The 26,511-nt window shown below is 34.3% G+C and overlaps 1 protein-coding gene across 5 annotated transcripts in view; it reads left to right on the top strand.

Moving 5' to 3' along the window:
- The window catches only part of HOOK3 (hook microtubule tethering protein 3), a 69,147-nt gene extending 44,173 nt beyond the window's left edge, over positions 1–24,974 (top strand). For 2 of the 5 annotated variants that reach the window (XM_036456585.2, XM_045588836.1), the window contains 11 exons: positions 313–400; positions 579–648; positions 5,180–5,320; positions 7,949–8,036; positions 10,376–10,381; positions 11,808–11,842; positions 16,102–16,184; positions 17,193–17,293; positions 18,905–19,009; positions 19,169–19,240; positions 22,041–24,974. In XM_036456585.2, the coding sequence (XP_036312478.1) occupies positions 313–400; positions 579–648; positions 5,180–5,320; positions 7,949–8,036; positions 10,376–10,381; positions 11,808–11,842; positions 16,102–16,184; positions 17,193–17,293; positions 18,905–19,009; positions 19,169–19,240; positions 22,041–22,181 (930 nt within the window). In that variant the 3' untranslated portion in view covers positions 22,182–24,974. The remainder of the gene's footprint in view (positions 1–312; positions 401–578; positions 649–5,179; positions 5,321–7,948; positions 8,037–10,375; positions 10,382–11,807; positions 11,843–16,101; positions 16,185–17,192; positions 17,294–18,904; positions 19,010–19,168; positions 19,241–22,040) is intronic. The other 3 variants (XM_036456586.2, XM_045588837.1, XM_045588838.1) reach the window with 3 other exon arrangements.
- Positions 24,975–26,511: the final 1,537 nt, after the last annotated feature.

Below are 26,511 nucleotides of genomic sequence, written 5' to 3'. Positions count from 1 at the left end.
TTTTTTTTGAGTGTGTGTGTGTTTAGTGAAAAGAATGTTATATACATAATCAAATACTTATTGTTAAGGATGGTGTAAACAGTTGTGTTTTTTATGTTTAACTGTGGATGGCATATTGCCTTGTACATTGTAGATATTCAGTAGTTAAGTGAGAAAAAAATTATTGTAATCTTTTATCTTCCGTGATGCTTTCATAGAAGATCAAAACATCCATATTTCCTACTGTTTATCATTTTACTAGGGAAGGCAAAGACCACTAATGAATAAACTCATATAACCTCTGCTAACTTCCCTTGTTTTTAATCTCTCCAGAGGTTACGAACAGAAAGGGATTCTCTGAAGGAAACCATTGAAGAGCTTCGTTGTGTACAGGCTCAAGAAGGGCAGCTCACAACTCAAGGTAAAACCAATTCAGTAGCCATAATAATAACTTAAAACAACTGTGACATGGTCTTTTACTTAACTAAAACAAAGATTTTAGCTGTTAAAATTGAGGCTCAAAATAGGATTTCATTTAGAAACTAAAGGAAATGGTGGTGCTCTCTCTTACCTTTACATTCATGTTTACATATTTATAGGATTAATGCCTCTGGGAAGTCAGGAGTCTTCAGATAGTCTGGCAGCAGAAATTGTTACACCTGAAATCAGGTAAGGAGATCATAAAGTTCATAGTCACACTGCACTATATTTCTGGAGAAAACTTTTCTACAATACAAAAAGGATTATTTCCTTACTAGAGGCCTGGTGCATGAATCCGTGCACCTGTGGGTTCCCTCAGCCTGGCCTGTAGGACCAGGCCAAAACCAGCTCTCTGACATCCCCAGAGTGGTCCTGGATTGTGAAAGGGTGCAGGCCAGGCTGAGTGACTCCACCAGTGCACGATCAAGGCCAGGAAGGGATTCAGGAGGTTGGCCAGCCAGGGAGGGACCGTGGGATGGCTCTAGGGCATGTCCAGCCCATCTTGCTTAGTCCCAATTGGCCAGACCCCAGCAGCAAGCTAACTTACCAGTCAGAGCATCTGCCCCCTGCTGGCAGTGCACATCATATCAACTGGTCGACTGTCTGCCCCCATTATATATTATCTAAAAGTGCACATCAGCTGGGACCGGTTTAACTCAGTGGATAGAGCGTTGGCCTGCGAACTGAAAGGTCCTGGGTTCGATTCCGGTCAAGGGCATGTACCTTGGTTGTGGGCACATCCCCAGTAGGGGGTGTGCTAGAGGCAGCTGGTTGATGTTTCTCTCGCATCGACATTTCTAACTCTCTGTCCCTCTCAATTCCTCTCTGTGTAAAATCAATAAAATATATTTTAAAAAATTTAAAAAAAATAAAAGTGCATATCATAGCGAGCTGTTGAGCAGCTTTAGCATATCATTAGCATATTATGCTTTGATTAGTTTAACGAACTACCAGATGACCATACACAGTATATTAGGCTTTTATTATATAGGATTCTTTGTTACTAACACTTTCAGCATGAACTCAATAGCAAATGTTCATTATTTCAGCATCTTAGGTGCATTTTTCAACTGGCCCAAGAGACTTGATCGTCTTACTTAAGTAGGACAATATTTCACACATATACTGCAAACTGATATCTCTCTGCTTGAGTAACCTTTGCAAAAATTTAGCTATAAAATCACTTGACCCCAAAACAAACTCTATGTTTAAACATCAGCCTGCACAATAATTAATCACCTAAACTCATCTTTTAATTAGGTAGAATGGTCTGGGAAAGATTTAATATAATAAACAGGAAGAAATATCTTCCTATCTGTTCTGTTCTTCCCTCACTAGTATCTTACATTTTTATTCATAGCATTTTTAAAATTCCATTTATTGCAATATGTGTCTGACTTTATGTATAAGAATAAAAGACTGGCCTGGCTGATATGGCTCAGTGATTGAGCATTGACCCAGGAACCAGGAAGTTACCATTTCAATTCCCAGTCAGGTCACATGCCCAGGTTGCGGACTCGATCCCCAGTAGGAGACTTGCAGGAGATAGGAGATTCTCATTGATGTTTCTCTTTCTCCCTTCTCTGTCCTCTCTCTCTAAAATTAATAACAACATATATTTTGAAAAAAGAATAAAGGTTTGGTGGGGAGGCACCAAGTATCCAGAAGAAAGAGAATGAATATGAATATTGTTTTTACCTTCTGTGAGTCTGTTTGCCCCTTTTTAAATTGACACTGGCCTTGATTCTTTATAATACCCTTGGGAGTATTAAATAATATAGTGGTTGTTTAAGAGTTTTATAAACTGTGATTTAAAATAGGCATTAAAATGCTTGTTGAATAAATGAAGACAATATTGATGGTTGTTGGCATTTATTTAAGAAGGATACACAAAAGGAGTATCTATAATGCAACACCAACTCTGGAAGCATCTTGTATACCTTTTTCTTTTTTGTTATCTGATGTGGTATTTCATATTGGACCATTAAAATTTGAATGAACGAACACATTATATATAAATATTCATAAATAAATGGTTATGCCTAAAAAACAATTTTTAAGAAAGCTTATTGGTAATGCAGTTTGGATTTTTAATTTGAGGGAAAGAACAATGATAAAGATTCAATAAATAAAATGACTTTTTTTAGTATGACTCATTAAAATTAAAATATACTCTGTGTCTGGAGAGCTATCAAGATATTAAAATGGTAAAAGGCACAAAAATTTACAACATGTGTTATACACAATGGCCTAATAGGTTTAATACATTATGAAATATACCTATCAAATTTCAAAAACTATAAGTGATAATTTTCACTGATATTAAGGGTATGGAGAAATTGGAAACTGATAAACAAGAGTAAACATAAAGTGGTACAAATTTTTAAAAATTAATTTTTAATGAGATATTTGACATATTAATTGTATTAATTTTAGTTACATAACATAATGATATGATATATATATATATAATGAAATAATTACCATAGTCAGTTTACTTAAGATCCATCACCACACTTTTTTTTGTTTGTTAATCCTCACAAAAGGATATATAATATTTTCCATGATTTTTAGAGAGAGTGGAAGGGAAGGGGAGAGAAAGAGAAACATCGGTGTGAGAGAGACACATACTTGATTGCCTCCCACACACGCTTCAACCAGGGCCAGGATTGAGCCTGCAACTGAGGTACGCTCCCTTGACAGTAATCAAACCCAACACTCTTCTGTCTGCAGCCGATGCTCTATTCACTGAGCCAAACCAGCCAGGGCACAATTTTTTTTCTTGTGGTGGTACAACTTTTTTTCTGAGCATTTTAGCAAAAAGTGTATATTATCTAAATGTGACTATCTTTTGATTCCAAATTTATTTCTCTGGAAATTAATCCTAAGGAAATAAAGGATATACACAAAGATATATTTATAAAGCTGATTATTAGCATATTAAGTCTCAAAATTGGGAACAACCTAAATGCCCAATGATTAAATTAAATAATTCTTCAATGTGTTTTAATGTGTCATTTAAAATATTAAAGTATGCTATTTACTATATGAAATGTGAAAATTTAAGTATAAATAGTAGATATCAATATAAAGTACTATGTGATCCATTTTTTAAACTGCTAGCGTGTGTGTACATATACATCGCCTTAGAAGGCTATATTTTAGCAGCAATTATTTTGCACCATAGGGTTATGGAGGGTTTCTGTTTTCTTCTCATTTATCCTTCCCTCCTCCTCCTACATGAGTGTTCTTACTTGCAGTTCAAATATATGTTAAAGTCATGCTGTTCATACATAAAATATACTATGTTTTATGTAATTGCTTAAGTTGGGCCACAAATTTGACTTTCATATTTTCAACAGCAAAAGTATAATTGCTTTATAGGATCTATGGTGTTTATAAAATAAGAGCAGACTGTTTTGTATATATTTGTTTTGTTTATATGTTTTCTTTTTACATGAGAAGCATAGCTTTTTATAGCATCTGGTATGAGTAAAATTAAGAATGAATTATATTTTCAAGATCTTCAAGTATATCTTGACATGGATTAATATTCAATTATATCATCCCTGCAGTAAATGTAGTGGTAAGCTTTTTGTGGCTGTTGCTATTAACATCCCTCAGTGTAAGCTTTTGTCATAACATAGGATTCCACAGTAATGCAGTCCAGTAAGTTGGCTCTGATAATCTGGTTTATTACAAAAATTTTACATTATATATATATAAATGGATGGACTACATATCTTGAAGACATACTTCTTTGGATATTATATCTTGCCACCAAATGATTAATAATTTAAGAGTATGGCACTAGAGATCATGTTTTTTGATAAGCACTAAAGAACAAATATGTGCCGGGACCGGTTTGGCTCAATGGATAGAGCGTCGGCTTGGGGACTGAAGGGTCCCGGGTTCGATTCCGGTCAAGGGCATGTACCTTGGTTGCGGGCATATCCCCAGTAGGGGGTGTGCAAGAGGCAACTGATCGATGACTCTCTCTCATCGATGTTTCTGGCTCTCTATCTCTCTCCCTTCCTCTCTGTACAAAATCAATAAAATATAAAAAAAAAAAAAAAGAACAAATATGTAAATGCTTTCATAGCTTCAATATGCAAATCAGAAGAAAATATGATTTTGAAATCTCTTTCATTACAAATCATAATACTTGGAGAGTTTCCTTCAGATTATCCATTCTTAAAAAGAAAGTACTTACGACCTGAGATGTAATGTCTTATCCAGTTACAACAGGAACTACATTCTTTGCAGGCACTTGGTTTTTCATTTCTGTTCTATGTATTAAATCTGTAAGCATACATAGTTGGATTTTGAAAACTATACTAGAGGCCTGGTGTATGGATTTGTGCACCAGAGGGGTCCCTCTGCCTGGCCTGCGGCCTCTCGCAATCTGGGACCCCTTAGGGTATGTTGGACTGCCAGTTTCAGCCCAGTCCCCGCACACAAGGCAGAGGGACCCCATTGGGGCATGAATCCATGCACCAGACCTCTTGAATGCATATAAAATATTTGATTAATCTCTTCCCACCCTACCCCTTTCCCTCTGAGATTCATCAGTCTGTTCCAAGCTTCCATGCCTGTGCATTGAGCATCTGCCTCCTGGTGGTCAGTGCGTGTCATAGCTACCCATTGAATGTTCACTTGGGCTTTTATATATATAGATTGTATTAATGTACCAGGTAATGTTTTTCTTGTACTCATTTAGGGAGAAACTTATTCGTCTTCAGCATGAAAATAAGATATTAAAACTTAACCAAGAGGGTTCAGACAATGAAAAAATTGCCTTATTGCAGAGCCTTCTGGATGATGCAAATCTTCGCAAGAATGAACTGGAGACAGAGAATAGGTAGGAATGTATATAGGTAGCTGCATTGAATCACAGGTTTTCTCAGTTGTTTGCCTTGACTTTGATTCTCTTAAACCAGTGGTCGACAAACTGCGGCTTGCGAGCTACATGCGGCTCCTAGGCCCCTTGAGTGTGGCTCTTCCACAAAATACCACGTGCAGGCGAACACGTACAGTGCGATTGAAACTTCGTGGCCCATGCGCAGAAGTCAGTTTTCGGCTCTCAAAAGAAATTTCAGTCGTTGTACTGTTGATATTTGGCTCTGTTGACTAATGAGTTTGTCGACCACTGTCTTAAGCCATGACTGGGAAAAATCTAGCCTGTGGGTTTGGCCCTGCCAAGGCATTAGAGGTGAGTTAATTAAATGTTTGACCAAATATAGCAGGCTAATTTTTAAGTTGATAATTTTGTGTGGGCTGTGAATGATGTTATAATATCCAAATGGCCCTTGGCAGAAAAAAGGTTCCCTTCCCCTGCAGCTTAAACAAAAGCATGAATTATATTTTAAGAAGTGATAATGTGTTAATTCCATTTCCTTTTAAGAATACTTTAAGCTGTTTCTCTATTTGTGAACAGACTTGCCAAAAGTATTGTGCCTCTTTATAATAGTATTCCCTTCTCTATTTCTTCAAGCAAAATGAATCAAAGCCCTACATTTCCCCTTTCTAATCACAAATTAAAGCTGCTTCAAACTTGAGCATTTTATTACTTTGTTTGCTTTTTGTTCATTCCCTATAACTGGCCTTTTGAGTTACTTTCAAGTCTTTCTAAAGAACATCTTGGTAGGGACTGATTGATTATGTTTTATGACATTTACAGTGGCTTCCACCTAATAGGCTTGCAATATTTTTGATTAAATAATTTTTAAAATGGCTAAGATGGGTATTTGAAATAGTCTTATAGTTTGATGTATACTGCATTTTCATATTGCTTTCTGAAAAATTAAACAATTACCATACCACTCATAATGTACCTTTCTTCATATTGAATATGGATTTTCAGATAATTCTTTCACTATTGAAAACCTACTCAGTTATTATATTTCCTGATGTGAGAAACATCAATTATTATAGATTTGATTGTATTTTTACAGCAATTCTCACTAACTTAAAGAATGTAGGTTTATGATCAGAATTTTTTATAACTTCTTGAATAAAAAAAAAATCTTATTACATTTTCTATTTAGATTCTGAATATTTATTTCCCTATTTTGTCCTTAATTTGGGGCAGTCTGTCTGTTACTACCATCTCACTAAAAAATTTCTTATTCAAATAACCAGTCATCTGTTAAATGGGCAATCCAGTGGGAGTAATTAAGACTTTATCTTTCCTTACCTCTCTGCTAATATTCATTGTTGAGGATCATCCTCTCCTTCAAACTTTTTTTATTTTTTTAACTTCAGTAACTTCCTTGTCTTGTGTTTTTCCAGATTCTCTTTATTATTTATTCTCCAGATGAGATTCCTCTTTCTACCCTTGTATTCCTCTTTCTATCTTGGTGATTTGCTGTGGACCACCTTTTTATTCTTCTGCTTTTCTTCACATTCTTCCTAGTCAATATCCTAAGTGTAATTTTTTTATTCCTTGTATTCTTGTGCCTTCCCAATACATTTTCTCTCTGTCCCCTTTTGTTTCAGGCATATGTGGGAATTAGTGTAATAGCATTTTCTGGACCTACGTGCGTGCTCTGTGACCTTTTTGATACATCTTTCACTCTCAAACCAGTGTGATCTTTCTAAGACATTATCTGATCATGTATGTACCTTCCTTCTGGCAGTCTTCAACATTATCCAAGAGCTAGGGAACCAAACTGGTCAATTGAATGCTGCATCATACTGACAAAGAGCTTGTGAAGATTGAGCTTCAGAATCAGCATTATTAAAGGTTGGCTGGGTTATTCCAGTTCCAGCCTAATTTTAGGCCATCTTTTTTTTATATTCCTGATACTTTTTCATTTTGCACAAGATTGCACCCAACTTCTCCTTTTCTCCTCTGGTTTTATCTTCAGCTGTTCTTACCCTTCATAACTTATTCTTCAGCCATACCATTCATGAACTTACTGTACCCTCTCATTTTTCTGGTTACTTTGGACATGTTCAGTTCTCTGTCTTAAATTCCCTTTTTTACCCTTAACTACATGTTTTATTTATTATCCTAATCTCAGTTTAAGTCAGGCCTGTCCTAATTCCTCCACACAATTAGGTACAGACCTTGTTCCTCTGAGCAATCATCATTCTTTTGTATACATCTTGCACAGTGTTGAAGTATTTATGTCATATTTCATTTGTTTACATTTTGCCTCCCCACTAAATTCTTAGTGCAGAGATCTTTAACACTTGTGTGGAGCATAGTGCCTGACACATAATTGGAATAAATGTGTGTCAAACTGAATTTTAGATAAATAGATATGTATAAGTACATTAGTTCAACAGAATGTGTCCACAAAACACTACATTGGAAATCATAGAAATTTCATGATAAGTTTCACTATGAAAAAGAATTTAAAAAGTGAGCTACTACTACTATAACCTTAGGCTTTATTTTGTTATACTGTCTCTAACCATATGACAATGTAAGAAAAATAAGTTAAGTCAGAATTTGGAAAATTAATGCACATTTAATTTCTAGATTGGTGAATCAAAGACTTCTGGAAGTACAGTCACAGGTTGAAGAATTGCAAAAGTCTTTACAGGATCAAGGATCAAAAGCAGAAGATGTAAGTTTTAATATGTACCAACTATGGTCCAACAATTTCACAGTATTAACAAAACCTATAACTTGTTCTTTTACTTGATCTCTATCAAAATACTTTATAATTGTGTATATTGACTATAGAAAAGAAACGATGTTTTTCTTTTATTGGCATTCCCAAAAAGAGCCAAATAATACGTTTTTGTCTCTGATTTATTCTTCTGGGAATTAGAAGTTTATTTGTAGTTAACAACTAAGAAGTTAATTGAGCTTTATGTTTTACAAGTGCTCAATTCAGGTTTCAAAGTATAGGGTTTTCAGACAAAAACAAACAAATGCTAGTAGAACTTAACATGTTCAGGTAGAAATTGTTTAAGTAAAGTTGATATTCAAGAAAATTGTCATCTCTAGAATCCCATCTTTAAATTCTGAATCCCTCTTGCTACCCTCCCCTAATGCACACTCAAATTAAGTTCACAACCTTTTAAAAATATTTCCTTAACCCTTTCCTTGACTGGCATGCTCAAATCTAGAATGCAGTAAATGTGTTGAGCCAGCAGCCAAGTCCTTTTTCATCTCCTCACGCCATCCGTAATAGTACTGTGTAGCACATAGTGGTCAATCAGTCTCTGATGCAAGTGCAAATGAATCGTATTTTGCAAATTCTTTATGTTGAATGAGCAGTATACAATAGAACTGCAACTACAAAGTGCTCAAAAATAATGTAAGGAAGGGAGAAAGGACACCTAAGTCTTAGTGACCAATCTTTGCTTCAGCCAGTTGGGTTTCTTTGGGGTTTTTCCTGTTGCCAGTGTAATTTGTTATAAACTCTGGCTTTTGAGTATAAACTTATTTGATTGTTCTCATTGGTAGAGTCATTTTGGGGATCTGCATCAGCACTAGATAATCCAGTTTCATCAGCCTTACTAACAGAAGAGGGTATAAGGACAAGAGCAATCTAAGAGGGAGAGTTAAACTAGGACAGTACTTAAACCCTGAGAATATTACATGTAAAAAGCTCATCAAAGACCTGGTTTCAGGATTTTCATAAGATTTATGAGCACATATTGGCAGCATGCTTTTCTTTGTAGTGGTTTTAGTTCATCCTATAATTAGTGTATAGGTAGTTCTTAGATTCCCAGATTGATTTCCACTTCCTAACATTGTCACCCACATTGAAACTACCTTATTCCTTTATTAAAATGGAACTATTTTGAAATGTCATGGTTTACTTTTAAAACATGCTTTTGTCCAGGATGTTAAATCATAAAGAGATAAAGCAAAACCACCATTTGTGTATTAAAATCTTAGTAATCCTAACTAAGAGTATCTGAGAGTTCAGTGAAATCTCTAAGTCTCTCACACTGAGGTAAATGTAAACTTAGTTTTGGTCTCTGAAAGTTCGATTTCTTTTGTTGTTTTATTGTGGCAGAGACACGAAGGACCCGTGATGCATTTGGTAGTAAAAATGGTGAAACAACAGTATCAGCTCAGCATTAGTGCCCTAGCGATAACCTTTATGCTTGCTTCTCTTACTTATATTAAAACATACATAAATTTATTCTGTAAAAAATAATTTTGCATGGCCTGGTTAGGTAGGTACCACTGTGGTAATCAAATCTAATTAAATATGCTGTTTGCCATTACTTTAAGAGAACATATTTCAGAAGTGAAATGCAAGCTCTATAAAGTACTATTTGTATAAATTACTCAGTTTATTGGACTGCCCAGATGCTCATGAGATGTCTTGCTCTAAATTCTTAGAAATTCAGATCTCTTTGTCTACAACTAGGAAATATTCCATTTGAAACCTTCCTTATTCTCATGATATGCCTCAAAATGTTTGGAGAAGTAGTGTGGTACAGGACACGTGGTTCTTTCCCCCAGCAGACTTTTGATGCTTTTATCTTCTCTCTTTCACTAACCCACAACGTTGCATCTCAGGAATATATAATACATAGAACAAACAACCTGCCAAATGGGATTGGTCCCCTCTGAAGAACAACATAATTTCTATTTATTTCTGTTACCAAAAGCACAGTCCTTTCAGTAACCCTAGGTTACAATAGGATGGTTTGCACATTTTTATTATTATTTTTATGTCATTTATTTTTAGCTTGGAAGCAGAAAAGCATTGTTATATCCAGTCATATGGATAATTTGAGCTAGCCACAGTGTATAAAACTCCAGAGAACAAGACAGGATGAGGAGACCATAGAAGAAAGAAAAATGTACATTTTTGAAAAACAAAATGCATATCTTTTACTTCTGTTCATGAATTACTAAATCGTTCCTTCTATTGGCTGCTGTGTTTGCTTCATACTAATATGTCCTCTCTGTCTCTTGGCATGGTTTCTGCTCAAGGCTATTGTAAGTATGGCTTCCTATTCATTTCTCTACATTGAGCAATTTTATTATTTATATGTTTTCTGCCATTATAGTTGATGGTATTAAAATTTTAAGTTATGGGAATTTTATGCAAAATGGACATACCAATATTACTTGCCTTATAGGCTTATGCGCTTTACAATTAAGCTACTGAAAAGATATCTGCCACTTGAAAACGTGAATATCTCCCCAGCCTTACCTTCGTAAGCTGTAAGATGGGTTACTGTTACTCATTGTTGTGAGGTTAACATGAGACAATGTAAATGGCATGCTTTAGTGCAGTGCCTGGCATAATAACCACTCATTAAATCATTACCTTATTATATATTTCTCAGAGTTAAAATTAATTTTATAGAGCCCAATCACAACATAAATGAAAATTAAAGTTTGTGATATTAGAAAGTATTTTCATTTTACCCTGTGTACTGAGGAAGGAATGAGCACAATCAGAAATTAATAGGGTTATTATCTTTTTTATATTTGGGGGAAGCAGTGATGGTAGACTGATGTAGCTATAGTTAATATATTGAACAAAGAAATGAATTTGAAATATTCCAGAGTTGCGTTAGAATGGATTTGATTAAATAGTTACTGTAGTTGTTATTGAATAAGGTAACTGGAAATCAAAGAACTTAGTACGTGGCGTTTTTTCTCCTTTTCACGTCTATTGATTGATTGAACAATTTATTTAATAAGCCTATATTAATTGTATTTGACTGAATTATGTAACCATTTATCTCAGTGTTTCATGGAATTCACTAATTATATGTACTTTACAAGTGTTAAATTTAAATATGAAACCTATTATCCACTCATTATCCTTTGATTATTTTTATGTCAATTCTGTTCTGCTTTTCAGGATTTTTTTTTTTTTCAGTACCCCAATCAAAGCTGTATTCTCTAGCTTGTTAAATTCTGTGTATACATCATCCTTTATATTCCCATACTATCAAGTAAATTATTTGCAACATGTGCCTTTCTGTAAATCACTGATCAAATAAGTCTTAAGCATTTATGGAAATTGATCTCAGACTTTAGGAAAACAATATCAAAAATGTCTCATGAAAAATCTATTATTATTAGAGTTCTACCTGCCTACTGAGTCCAGGGATATTATTAGGTCTACATAAGTGGCTTTTTTTATTTTTTTTTCATTTCCCAATTATAAAGAGGTAATTCAGAGATGCAGTTTCTGGGTATTTGATACTGCTTGCTGTCACTTGTGGGCTACTCTCCCCCTTATCAAAGGGAAATAAACTTGGTACATTGTGTATTTTGAGCTCTTTGACTAGAGAGATTAATGAGGGCTCACTCAGAGTTAGTTAATACTATGAGCTTAATTTTTGGAAAATAATTATTAGTTGTAAAATCTTAAGTAATAAATTATTTTTTTATTTTCTATTTTCAGTCAGTTCTTCTAAAAAAGAAACTTGAAGAACATCTGTAAGTATAAAAGCTATTGAGGTTTATTTTTATATTACCCAGTGAAACATAAGTGTTTTATATTAAGTGGTTACACATTGTTTAGGCAATGACTTGTATATCCCTGGAAGATATAGAATACTGCAAGATATATATAAATAGTGTCTAAAGGTTCATCTCCACCAAAGATCCTCAAATTAGAATAATTACTGCTTTAGAACTGTTTTCAAATGAGATTCCAGGGTTTTATTTCTCCTTCATATTTAAAGGATAACTTTGCTGGATATATTATTCTTGGCTGATAATTTCTTTCTTTCGGTAGTCTTACTATTTTGGTTCCACTCTGTTCTTACAGAGTTTCCTCTGAGAAGTTAAATATAACTTAATGGGTTTTCCTTTATAGGTTACTTTCTTCTTTTCCCTGGCTACCTTGAGAATTCTTTGTCATTAATTTTTGACAGTTTTAATATAGTATGCTTGGAGAGGACCTCTTTGGTTTGAGTAGTTAGATGTTCTGTTTGCCTCTTGGATTCATGGAACTAGCTCTTCCCATAGGTGTGGGGAGTTCTCATCACCACTTCGTCTGAATAGGCTCTTCTTTCCCTTCTCCCTCTCTTCTTCTTCTGGTACACCTATTATTATATTGCTCTTTCTGGTGGAACCGGAGTGTTTTCTCTCTCTTTTTTTTTTTTTTAATGCGCAAATCTCTCTCTTCTTCCTTCTGAATAATTCCTAGATTTGTATCTTTGATATCACTAATTCTTTCCTCCATCTGCTTCACTCCATTTCCTATGCTCACTGGTTCATTTTTTTATTATTAATTTCAGAGAGGGAGGGAGAGAGAGAATCATTGATGTGCTGCCTCCTGCACAACCTCTACTGGGGATTTAGCCTGCAACCTGGGCATGTGCCCTTGACTGGAATTGAACCCAGGACCCTTCAGTCTGTAGGCCAATGCTCTATACACTGAGCCAAACAAGCTAGGGCTCACTGGTTCATTTTTTTTTACCTCTTTTATGGTGTTCTTCATCTCTAGAATTCCTGTTTGGTTCTTTCTGAAAGTTTCAGTCTCTTTGGTAAATACTTGTTCATTAATTTGTTTTTCTGAGTGCAATACATTGCCTGTCTGTATTTTCTCACATTTCATTGAATATTTTCAGAACTGCAATCTTGACTTCTCTGTCATTTATATCACATACTATTTCCTTGTGTTTAAGGTTGCTTTGTGGAGATTTCTCATTTTCTTTCTGAACTGCCTTACTATCTTGGTTATTCATGGTATTTGATGAATTTCTTCTCTGTCTAGGCATCTATGTTTGAGTGGCACTTCTCTAGCAGATTAATAGAAAGAGGTCTTTGTATCATTTTCCAGTAGGTGGTGTTAAATCACAAGTTTTTTAGCTCTGGGAAATTCCAGTGCTGACCCTGCGGTGTCTCTGGTTGCCATCAGTGTGGCCACAATGTGTGTGGATTGGGTGACCTCGGGGAACTCTGTTGCCTTCTTTATTTTGCCCTCTTGGTAATGTTGACCTTGAACCTCTGGGGGTCTCCCTTTGCCCTGACCTGGAACCAGTCACAGAGTAAACCCTTTGCTCCGGGAAAATAGTGATTTTGTAGTATCAGTTTTCAGGTTTTCAGATAATGTTCTCTGCATCATGACACCAGAAGAGATGGGAGGATAGAGTCTATGAGGCAGCCGGCCTTTGTGGCTTTGTTTCTCAGTCTAGAATTCTGGCCATCCAAGAGTCACAGGTGCCACCCCTGTGTTGTGTCCTTGCCCCGTCTCTGATTCAGTCGCAGCTCATGCTGCTGGTTCCACTGAGTCTCTCTGCTCCTCCTGGCTAAAGCTAGCACCAGCCACAACTGGGCTCCTCCCCTCTCCAGGCTGAGCCCCACAGTTAGCTCCCAGCTACAGGGCTGAGTGGCTCATCCTCCTCCTGCCTTCCAGCCTAACCAGTTGGTTCCTGCTTGCCCACCTTTAATGCTTCAATGCGCAGATCTCAGGCATGACTGAACATTGAGCAGGGAATCCTTATTGAGTTATAGCTATTCAAATTGCTGAATCTTCAAAGGAGAGACCAAAGGATCTCTCCTGCTGTTCTTCCTCTGACCTAAATTATCCTTTTTTAAGTAAATTTTTAAAAAAGTATTATAAAGTTTATCAGTAGCAGTTTATCAAACATTTCCGTGAATTTCAGATATATTTGAACATGGCTTTTTAATCTAAATGGTGAAATAAATTTCAAAATATTAGATTTGTTTTCTCATAAAGAAGAAATCTTCATCCATCCTTATCTTTATCTGAGGTTGACAATGTTAGAATGTTACATGATTTTTTTTCACACCCAGTAACAAATTTAATCCTTCCTAACACTTTCTAGCAAATATCTTTGCTTGCAAACATTGAGTGCAGAGTGACCATGAATTGTTAACCTGTTAGAATGTTAGTGTTGCACTATAGTAAACAAGATATCCCCAGTAGATAATTTATACTTATTCTGTTGAGATTGGAAAGAAATTCTGTAGTCTGGCACCTTACCTCATGCTAATTTTTTTTTTTTAATGTGGGGAAGGTAAGATACTCCTTGCAATTGATACTTGCTAACAAATCTAACAATAGGCAGATTTTTAATGTATTAGAACAGAAAATGTTACCTCCCAGCCATTGTAAGGTTACTTAGAGTCAGGATTTAGTACTGAATTTTTCCCATTCCTTTACTGGCAAAAAGAGAATACCTATTATTTCATAAAATTATGATCTGACCATTTTTTGTGTTTAGTCATTTACAAGGTAAAAATCATCATCAAAAGTGTTTATCAGAGATGAGACCTGTATTCATTTCCTGTGGTTGCTATAACAAATTACCACATTGTTTCTTGTGAGGGGCTAAAACCAACAGAATTCTCTAACAGAAGTCTGAAATCAGGGTATCAACAGGATTGGTTCCTTCTGTAGGTCCTAAGAGAATCTGTTCCATGCCCCTCTTGTATCTTCTGGTGGCCGCCAGCAATCCTTGGTGTTCCTTGGCTTGTAGATGCATCAGTCCAATCTCTATCTTTATTTCCACATGACATTCTCTCTGTATGTCTGTGCCTTCTTAGGACGATCAAGGATATCAGTCATTAATTTAGGGCCCACCCTAGTTCAGTATGAGTTCATTTTGACTAATTACATCTGTAAAAAGTCTGTTTCCAACTGTCATATTCATAGGTCCTGAGTATTAGGACTTCACCATATCTTTGTGAAGACACAGGGACCATAGACATCTTAAATATGGTCAATTTTATACACATTTAAAGTGACAATGGAGACCCTTTTACACACACCAAATTTGTAAAATTTAAGAATCAGACATACTGAGTATTGCCAAAGATGTTGAGCAATGGTAATTCTCATCTATTGCTTGTAGGAGTATACAGCAGTTTACTTAGTAAACTTGAACATGAACATATTCTGTGACCTATCAGTTCCACTCCTCTATATATGTTCTAGATCAGCAATTTTCAACCTTTTTCATCTTGTGGCACACATAAACTAATTACTAAAATTCTGCAGCACACCAAAAAATACATTTTTGCCCATCTGACAAAAAAAAAGGTGTAATTTTTATTGATTTACCCCAGAAATAATAATGGTAATTGCCTATTCTTTTTTGCTCCATAGTGACTTTAAAGAAATCAGCTGCATATACTTGTAAGGATTTCTGGTACCAAGAAGTAACAATCACACACAGCCTTATTATGCAACTCTATTATATGACCTATATATTTATGGTTCAAGACAGGGCATTCACATTGAATTATTATTGTTGTGTTGGCTGTTGTCATATTTTTATTTGACATTCTAAGGAAAAAGAGGTCAGTGCCCTTGACTAGTCAGGTATTTCACATTTTAAAAATTCTTACGACACACTGGTTGAAAATCACTACCCTAGATTTCTAGCAATGCTTTCGTTCATGTGAACCAGGAGACATGTAGAGGAAGGTATGGAAGATCAACTATATATATATAAAAAGCCTAAGCAATGGAACAACCAGTTGCTATGACATACTCTGACCACCAGGGAGCTAATGCTCAATGCAGGGGCTGCCATAACCAGAATTGAACCCTGACCTCCTGGTTCATAGGTTGACTCTCAACCACTGAGCAACACCAGCCAGACTCATCTTTGTTTTATAGCATTATGTGCTATAATACAAAACAACTGTATCCGATGAATAAAGAACTTACATTTTCATTTGAACCGCAGTAGGTGATACAGTTATATATTTTGTTACAGAGAGAAACTACATGAAGCCAATAATGAACTGCAGAAGAAGAGAGCCATTATTGAAGATCTCGAACCAAGATTTAACAACAGCTGTGAGTTTTTTTAATTAGCATAGTCTTAAGTTGGTTAGCCTAACTTCACCCTAGTGATGAGTTTATATAAAATTGTTTATTTTAGAAATATGCCTTATTTTAAAGGATTTGCTTCATATTTTAAAATGAGTATATATAAAATCATCTTCACAATATTTCTTAAATTTCTAATTATAGTTGTGTTTTTCATTCATTAACTGTGAATGATAATGAATAATTTATTAAATTAGTTCTTTTCAAGGTATAGTTGAATATAAATCAACCAAAGTTTTACTACTTTTGAAACTTACACGTATTCATAGTTTGACTTTATTAATTCTTTTGTGTGGAAGATGAAATAAAACATAAACTTTTAGTTTTTTTCATTGTGGTAAAATGAACATACATACAAATGACCATTTTAACCATTTTAGATATACAGTTCAGTGGCATTAAGTATATTCACATTGTTGTGCAACCACAAGCAGTCACTCAGTTGTCAATTATAATGATGTTGTGCAACTACCATCATCTCTAGAACTTTTTTTATCATTCCATACTGAAGCTCCTTAGCCCCTGGAAACCACTATTCTACTATGTCTGTGAATTTTACTCTTAGGTATTCCCATTCATACCGGTGGAAACATATATTTGTCCTTTCATGTTTGGCTCATTTCACTTAGCATAAAGTCTTTTATTTTTACATAATGTCCCCATGTTGTATCATGTATCAGAATTGAGGCTAAATAATATTCTATTGGTGTGTGTGTGTGTGTGTGTATGTGTGTGTGTATATATATATATATCACATTTTGTGTATCCATCCATCAATGGATCTTTTTTAATTTGAGCACCTTCATACTAGAGTTTTTGTTTATAAGAAAAGCTTTATGTAAAAAAAAAATTATGAATTTTTTAAAATAAAATTATAGGAATAGATTCATCTCAAAGCTATTAACTACTTACTGTTAGTTGAAATGTTTTTAAAGTTATTATAATATTTAAAAAATTGAATTGTCTCATCTGTAGCCTTAAAAATTGAAGAGTTACAAGAAGCTTTACGGAAGAAAGAAGAGGAAATGAAGCAAATGGAAGAACGATATAAGAAATATTTAGAGAAAGCTAAAAGTGTAAGTATGCATTCATGGACATCTCACTTCATTTTCTGAGAACGTTCCACTGACTTCTCAAAATGCAGGTACAGTGACTTCTCATGCAGAGAATCAGGAGAAGAACAAGAAGTACCAAGAGGAAAATGTACCTTTATATAGGAAATAAGTGGCAGTCACCACATTAAGTAGTAATCAGAATTACCTCCACTAATAGTAGGACAACCAACATCTTGTAGAGTATCATTGCCAATAATACTTAAACTGAATATAAGCAATCTTCTAGTCCTAACTTTGTTCTCAAGGAAAATAAGGTTATTAGAACCAGTTAAGTAACACTTTCAGAAAATCATCAGATAAATGCAGTATTTGGGATAAAAGTCAATGTTATGAAAAGCAAAAATAGGCATTAGAGTGTAGGGGAGCATAAGAGACTATTGTGATTTTTAAAAGCCCAAAGGCATCTCAGGACCAAATGTAATACATTAATCTGGATCAGGGGCAGAAGGGCAGTTTGAAAGGACATTTTGGAAACACCTGTGGAAATGTGGATTTGGACCAAATAGTGATTGATGATTTGTAGAAATATTGTTTTACAGATGACAATCTTACTGTGATTATATAGGAGAAAGTCTTTAGTCAAAGAAGATACATGTTGACGTGTTTAAGGGTTACATGTCATGAGGTCTGCAAATTGCTTTAAAATAGTCCCCTAAACGAGCAAGCATGGTATCTGTGTGTGTCAGAGGCAGGAGAAGGAGGAATCAGATGTGACAGTGTAGTAATTTGTGATCTGGGTTTTTATTGTTCTGCTCTTTCTAGTTTTCTATAGGCTTGGCTATTTTTGATGCTAAAAGTATTGGGCCAAAAAGCAAAAGGACTTTCTCAGAAGACCTCTAGTTGGCTAGCTAGGACTGCATCAGGTGCCCATGCTTAACCCGAGCCACTGCCAGAAGAGGAGCTAGATCACAGTGACAGGCTTTTAAACCATCAGGACCTCTTTCGCTGGGACTGGTTTGGCTCAGTGGATAGAGCGTCGGCTTGGGGACTGAAGGGTCCCAGGTTCGGTTCCAGTCAAGGGCATGTGCGTTTGTTGCGGGCACATCCCCAGTAGGGGGTGTGCAAGAGGCAGCTGATCGATGACTCTCTCTCATCGATGTTTCTAACTCTCTATCTCTCTCCCTTCCTCTCTGTACAAAATCAATAAAATATATTAAAAAAAAAAAAAAAACCATCAGGACCTCTTTCTAAGTACACGTCTGATCAGAGGCAAAGGGCTAGCTGAACCAAATCAGAGGAAAGAGAAAGGCTAAATACAGTAGTTGTCAGTAGTGTTTGCTGTAGTAAAATTTATTAATTTTAAGCAAAAATGGCTTCTTATAATTGATTCTTTTACATAATTAAAAATGTTATATAATTAAAAGTTGTAATAATTGAATTATTATTTCATACATTCAAATTTTAAAGTATCCTTGTACAATAGCTTTCATTTTCATAAGGTTTATCTTTCGTTTTTTAAATAAATGCTTTCTGAGCATAATACTGAAGCAGTAGCTTCTGTTTTGTGGGACTTTGCTTACTCATTCTTTCAGTTTGAGACTTGTAAATTTTTTCTTTCATTACTTTTTACAGGTTATCCGTACTTTAGATCCTAAACAAAATCAAGGAGCAGCACCAGAAATACAAGCTCTTAAAAATCAGCTTCAGGAACGAGACCGAATGTTCCATTCATTAGAGGTAGTTCACTGTACTAGACAATAAGATATATATATATATATTTTTTTTCCTAGAAGCCTTGCTATATGTGGTTGTCTCCATTAATTTAGAGAGTAACTTTTGACTGTTGATATTGAATTGCTTTTTATATTTACATGTTTACATGTGCTTGTATTTTAGAAAGAATATGAGAAAACCAAGAGTCAAAGAGAGATGGAAGAAAAATATATTGTTAGTGCCTGGTACAATATGGTAAGAAAAGAACACTTATAAACATATTGTGAAGTTTAGTGAATATGTAATACTTATTACATGCCCTTTACTGTAGAAGTAATTCTGCCAAAGGAATCTGAAAGTAATTGCGGGTCTAACACACACTAACAAAACCTAATGCTGATCTTGGACTGAAAAGCAGATGTGAGAACCATTCCATGCATGGTTAGGGTATTTTGAACACATCATTATTCCTAGAGAATAGAAAGGTAAATGACAGTTTGATTTCTGTCTTTTAGAACCATTTTCTTCTAGAGGGAAGGGATATTATTAATATCTAAATACTGAAGCAGTAGCTTTTGTTTTGTGGGACTTTGCATGAATGGTACTTATATTGAGTATAGCTTAACTGTCTCGTAGAGTTTAAAAAATGTTTATGGTTGATAGACCTTGAACAACTAGAAGTTTTAAAATTGGATTTCCGACACACACATACAAAAACTTTAAATGTATTGCAAGGGAAAATAAATGCTCATCACATTCTGGCTTTTCTATGATTTTCTGGATATAAATAGCTGTGGTTTTTAGAGAATACTGTACTTTGTTCAATACTTTTTCTGAGACTTTTTGTCTTTTTCTTCTTTGTTTTTCTCTTCAGTTAGAGCACTTTCTGCCTTTCCATTGTTAGTTGCTTAAGAAAGGAAATTAAACCAGATTCCTTTCAATAATCCTTTTCAACACTAAAGTTGTGTCAATGGCACAATATCATTATTTCTGTTTTACAGTTATTGATACTGTGTCTTAAAGGCTAGTGTCCCAGGCCACCTAATTCTATGATTTGATCTTTGTTAAAATTAATACAATTTCATGACATGTCCACATTTATATTTGGCTTGGTTAAAACTACATATTTAAGATTTTATCACAATTAAAAAAAAGAGAAATTCAATAAGTTTAAAATACTATTACTGTTAACAAGTATAGGTTTCTTTTTTTTTTAAGTATAGGTTTCTTGAAAATTAAAATTAAATAATAGGAAAAAGCTATATATTTAAGGAAGTTCTCTGGGAACTAGTCTTGACTCCACCTATTCTGTTTCCTCTATACCCTTCTTAAAAGTTAGAGCCATCTTGGAGTTCTGCCCCTCAATCCTTATTAGTAATGTCACATTCTTGATTGATTTTTATGACTCCACATATTGTGTTTCTAATGGAACTAAACTTATTTATCCTGTGATATAATATTAAAGAACAGTCCTAGTTTTCAGCTCTACATAGAGAAGGAATCACTGAGTAGACTAAACACAAGTTAATGTTCAGGTAATATAGCCAGCAACAGCATTTCATTCAACCAAAATGGAAGTGAAGACTGCAAGTGCTGGGAAAAAGGAATTAAGTGTCTCAGAGAATGTCTTTGTGAGGGATGCTGAGGTTTTGAAAGTATATGAAGAATTTGAATAAGTTGCTTGGAATATGAGAGTGAAAAAAATAGTATATTTTAAATGAAATATAAATATTTTGGGTATCCCCAAAAATGTATACACATACTTTGAATAATTATAAAGGCAGTGTTTGTTGAAATACATTTCATTTTCAAAATTGAGCTTTCGGCTGTTAGTGTATAGATTTTTGGGGGCACCTTTTATGTAGCCAAAATGAATAAAGATTACCAATAGATTTCTGTCAATTTTATTCAGATCCTTAAATGCTTTGATTTCAAATTGAGTGAAAAAAACTATTCTGGATTGTCTCGTAGGCAAAATGGAGGAATGTGTTAACGTATTGTATTTGGGAATATATGATAGACTGCAATTCTATTAAAAATGCAAAGCCATGACCAGTGTTTTAACTAGTGATAGAAAGACATGTTTTAGTCTTCTGCCTTCTGTGGCAGTTTGTCCATTTCATTCTGGGAAGGCTGTGTGTCTTAGTACAGCTTAGCTTTAGCTGCCTCACTCTCATCCTGGCTCCCAACTGCTCATTTCCTCCTTGTTGCCTTCCACTTCTTCCCATCAATTTACTTGAATCAGTCAGTGGTCAGATTAAAACGGCTGCTCTCAGTGTCCCATATTTGTCTGGCGTAGGTTCTTCACTGGCTTATTAAATGACGACCAAAACCACCTTTTTCTTTATCTATTCATAGTCTGTTTATTGTGATTGTTTCTCTGTGTTTAGAGTGCACTCCCCAGAGATTATTTCCTCCTGTTAAGGTGCTCTGGGCCCACCAATTACGGCACTTATCCCTTCTAAACTAGTAGGCCATCATCCTGTCTTCAAGAAAGACCCCCTGCTCCCTGTTGTGCCCTCTGTTTTGGGCTGTCAGGAACTTTTCTTAAGTTGTTTGAGAATATAAGCCCACCTGAAGTGAAGAAAAACAGCATGGTGGTATGTATTATATCTAGTGTGCCTTTCCACTTTAAGGAACAGCAAGTGCATTTGTGGTTTGCCATTCTAAATAAGCCCTGATTGCCACTGCCCCTTGTGAATCAACTGCTACCAATCAACTGCACTATTTTTCTTGGAAAATCACTTCATACATTTGATTTGAAAGGAAAGTGTGATTGAGAATGGGTACTATATTCCAAAATCAGTTTATATTATGTATTGTTTTGGTTGTTGTCTATTCAGAAAATTTAACTCTTCATTTTTCCAAAGGAAGATTTGTACCTAATTGTTGGAACTGAAATATCTATAAAATTTTAATCTATAATGAGCAGAATTAGTATTTCTAATTGTCCCTTCTGATGCAATGTAAGAAAATCTGCATGATGAAATTGTCTTTTATGAGAGTATGTGCCACAACTTTTTCATTGATTACCTTTTTTTCCTGTGTGATATAGGGAATGAACCTGCATAAAAAGGCGGCTGAAGATAGACTTGCTAGTACAGGTTCAGGGCAGTCATTTCTGGCTAGGCAAAGACAAGCAACCAGCACAAGAAGATCTTACCCAGGCCATGTTCAACCAGCCACAGCAAGGTAGACAACTCTTGCTAGTAAAAAAAAAAAACATTCTGCATTCAAAATATACTTCTGTTATATATAACACCATTTCAGGAAATTCAGCCGGCTTATTTTTTGTCTCTATGTTATGTTAATATTTAGTTGTTTCTCATTTGAGGACTGTCTCTCCGTATCTATGATGTTTCAGTTTCTTGGTCCTTTATTTTGTAGTCCTTTCAGTTCCTTTTCATGTGCCAAAAATTTTTTAAATGCCCAATTAAAGTGTTGGATAATACAATAGTATAGTACTTTTCTTTATATGAAAATGTCCTTTTCCCAAAGGTGTAAGCTTTGTAATGAATTAGGTTTTCTGCCAATAATTGATATACAATTTATATTCTTTATTGTGCCTCTGTGTTACCATGCTTTATAAGAATGTCTTTGTTTAAAGGGAATTAATCTTTTTATGATGTATTAATCTGTGTTTTCAATTGTTTTCCAAATGCACTTCAAATAACTTGCATATTTACTATATAAAATGAATGGTTGGCAAATGCACTTTTTGCAAAGACATAAATATATTGGCAGAGGTGCTAATCACATCTTACCTATGGCACCTGATAGAGTTATTTAGAGGGAAAAATTAGTTTTCACATTGTTTTATAGGAAATTAAATTTGTTTGAAGATTTGGAAACTATTTTTAAAACATAAATACATAGAATTTTATTATTTCCTGTCTTACTGCTGACAGAAGTGAATGCATTGGTTAGGTTATTAGGGGGGAAGTTACAGAAGAGGAAAAAATCAGGCAGTGCATTACTTGTTTCTTACTTTGGAATATCACAGTAACTGAGGATCAAAATCTGTGTGTGGCTGATATTAATAGTTCCAATTGCCCTCCACATCTTAGACCTATTTTTCATATATTTACAAATATTAGGTAGCATTACCCTTTGGGCAACTTCCTTGTTGACTTGCATCTCTTTTGTTTTACTTATTTGTTAATATAAACATTTCTATTCCTCAATAATTCCTAATACTTAACATCTAAATATCAGTCATTATGGTCAACAAATGACTTCTTATATGTGCTGTTGTGATAGGTCTCTTTTACATTTTTCTCTTAATTCTATGTATTAGTCCAAGAATTTGCTACTGAACAGATTTTCTTGGGTATTTGGTTGCATCAGAGTGTTTAGATTCATTGATAGCTTGATTGTAAACCATGTTTATTTACATTGATGAATGGTTGTCAAGTAATAATGATTGTAAAGCACTTTGAATATATAAGGTGCTACATAAATGTAAAATGTCATTTATTTGAAAATGAAATGCCTCTGTCTGACTTTACATATTATTTCAAGTATTTGGTCCCCAATTATATTTAAGTTCCCCTCCAGCCTTTTTCTTGCACCATAGCAAACAAAAATTACTGAAATTAGGTCAATTTTTTAACTTGTTTGTTTTTGTTTTTAGATAGGTCACCAAATAAGAGGATTTTATTTCATGTACGTGCTGTTTGGAAATTCAGGTTTCATTTATTTCTGTATATTATACAAATTAGTAATTTTAAATCAAATTTATTCAGAATTTCCATAAATTGTAGTCAAATGTATGGTTTTAAATTCTTCCATTTTTATAAGAAAATTGACCTAAAAATTAGTAGTGTTTTCATTTGTCCTCAGAAATCATACTTGAAGAAAGTATTAGAATATACAAAGAAAGACTTTATGTATTGTGCTAATTCTTACATTAAGTACAGAAATCTAAGTGCAGTGTGAATGCTTCTGCCTACTATGACCATAAAGCAGTAATAATTAATGATAATGGACAGAACCACGTGAGTAGAGTGCATTGTGGGGTTTCAGGAGGCTAAAAACCTAATCAACATAAGAAGTTTTGACAATAAAAGATCAAAAACTATTTAGGATGGTTCTTTTCCCCAACCCCTGATTTTACAAATCACATAAGGATTCAACTGTTTTAGAATAGAGTGTGAAACTAATCTTGGTTAAATTAAAATAATTTGGAAATTATATCTATAGAATAAGATAGATGGACATAAAAGAATCTGTGAACTATTTATTTAAAGGATTATATCCTATAAGATACGAAGTTTTGATTTTACGTCTCTATTTGCTGCCCCAGTCCTGGTTTCTGACCCACCCACCTACTCAGATATATTGTAGTTCTCTAAATGGGCTGGAAAGGTGTCAAGCTTTTAGAAGGAAGTTTTCTTATTTTTTCTTCAGCATCTGTTATATGCTATTATTTTGGTGTTTTACAGTGATAACTTTCACTCTCCTTTACTGTACCCTTAAAGTTTAGTATATTACTTTCAAGTATATAGAAGAAATTATATTTCTAAACATTGTATGATTTAAAAAAAAAAAAAAAAGCAGTAATAACCACTTAGCTGTAACAGTGACAACCCTGTCCAGCTTTGAACAGGATTTTTGAAATTGCTCTCTCTCCTGCAATGCTTAATAATTTTTTAGGAAGTTTGTGATGATGCATGGTCTATGTGGAAGGTAGAAGACATTGGGTGCTTTATTTAGATGTGAGAGCCATGCTATATTTTCACAAAACTCCTTAGTCACAGTAGCCACAGTTCACTTGTGGGGCTAGTCTTGTCCTAACCAATGGACTAAGTACAGTGTTATTGCATTAGATTGAGGTGATCCATCAGCCTACTCTAGTGGCTGAATTCTTATAATAAAAAAGCTTATTTGCTGTTTTCCTTCTAACCAGGGTAGGAAAATATAAGGTAAATAACTAAGGAATATTAAAGCATAAAATTTATGTTCTGCAGTGTCTAAGAAGTTCATTATGGGGAAAGAAATCAGCAAATATTATAGTTTATCACATCTAAAAAGAGTATAAATAATACAGTTGTACTTAAAAGAGCTTCCAAAATTCCAGTTATATCTTTTTATAATTTGTCTGATTACTTGTTAATAGCCAAGAAAAAGAGTCCCTAAATAAAGGACCCATGTTCCAAAATTGACCAAGATTGAATTATTTCTATTAGATAGCACTAGCCTGGTTCAAAAAAAACAATACAAAAAACATTGGCTTAATAGGATACTTAGATTATAATAAGGAAATATTGTTTGTCACTTTGTTGAAGTTTTATTGCTTTGTTTATATAAAAGCTCAAATGTACAAAATTAAGCTAAACATTATCCAGCCAGAGACTTCAGCCTATATATTTCATTAGTTTTCACAATGGCATGAAAATTCATGCTGTCCAAATAGATCAGCAATAAGCTGTAAGTAAAAGATGAGTTTAGTTGAAGAAAAGACATTTTATTTATGTGCTGCTTTACTCACATCTCCTTTTCAATAAGTTTTGTCCATTCTTGTTAACTAATGACATAAAATATTTTTGAGTGTCTCTTGCTCTTAGAGAAGCATTTATTCCTTTAAAGATAATAACCATGTTAAAAACTTGAAAATCTTTATCCCGAAATAATAATTATCTTGAAACACAAATCTAAAATTTTAAATTATCTTAACTCTCTGCATTTAATCTCCAATTGTCCAGATCTCAGACTCCGGGAATGTTACAGTTATCCTCAGTTGGAGCATGTGAGATTTATCTGAAAAAACATCCACAGCTCAGCTAGTAAGTACAAACCCAGCTAGTTCACAGACACATGGATCAGACACCTCTGGTCCTACAGTGAGAGTAAAGTACTCAGCATTTTGCTTTTGCTAAGGACAAAATTAACATTAAGGCAAAAGGCTCTTTGTTGTCTGTTCATTAAACTATGGAAGGATATTTTTACTTTTTAGCTTTATATTATGAAGGGGCCCTTTTCTTAGAAATGGCTGTAGAACGGATGTAGCATTGTACTTCTTAACAGCAAAGCCTGTGTGATATCCCAAAGTAGGATGAAGGAGCGTACTCAACAAAATTAAAAGGGATATCAGAAACTTGGAAAATTCTTGAAGCTGTTTTTTGTTTTGTTTTGTTTTGTTTTGTTTTTTTGCCCTTTTTAAATACATAAGTTAAAAAGGGTTTTCCATTCAATAATGATCATCTCTTTTCCTATAGCTCCCACTGTTAACTTTGGCAGCTTCCTTTGGTAGTTGTACAACCCAGTTTCATTACATTTAGAAAGTGGTTTCAGAGCTCATTCTTTGTAACTATAATGATTTTATATCATGTAGTTTTTATATGAGGAAGGTTATTCTCAATGTATCTGTCATCCAATTTTTTACTTTCTATAAAGCTTATTTAAATAAAAATTGGTGTATGTTCCTTTTATTGAAAATTTGCAAAGCTTTTATTGTCTAATTTCAGCACAATAATTTTAGGGCCTAAAGTTTTTGCAGTAAATATCATTCATTTCTCAGAAGTCTA

The sequence above is a fragment of the Pipistrellus kuhlii genome, unplaced genomic scaffold (genome assembly GCF_014108245.1).
Source record: "Pipistrellus kuhlii isolate mPipKuh1 unplaced genomic scaffold, mPipKuh1.p scaffold_m20_p_3, whole genome shotgun sequence".
Classification (NCBI taxonomy): domain Eukaryota; kingdom Metazoa; phylum Chordata; class Mammalia; order Chiroptera; family Vespertilionidae; genus Pipistrellus; species Pipistrellus kuhlii.
The sequence above is the reverse complement of the archived record's forward strand: the minus strand, read 5'-3'. Positions and strand labels throughout refer to the sequence as shown.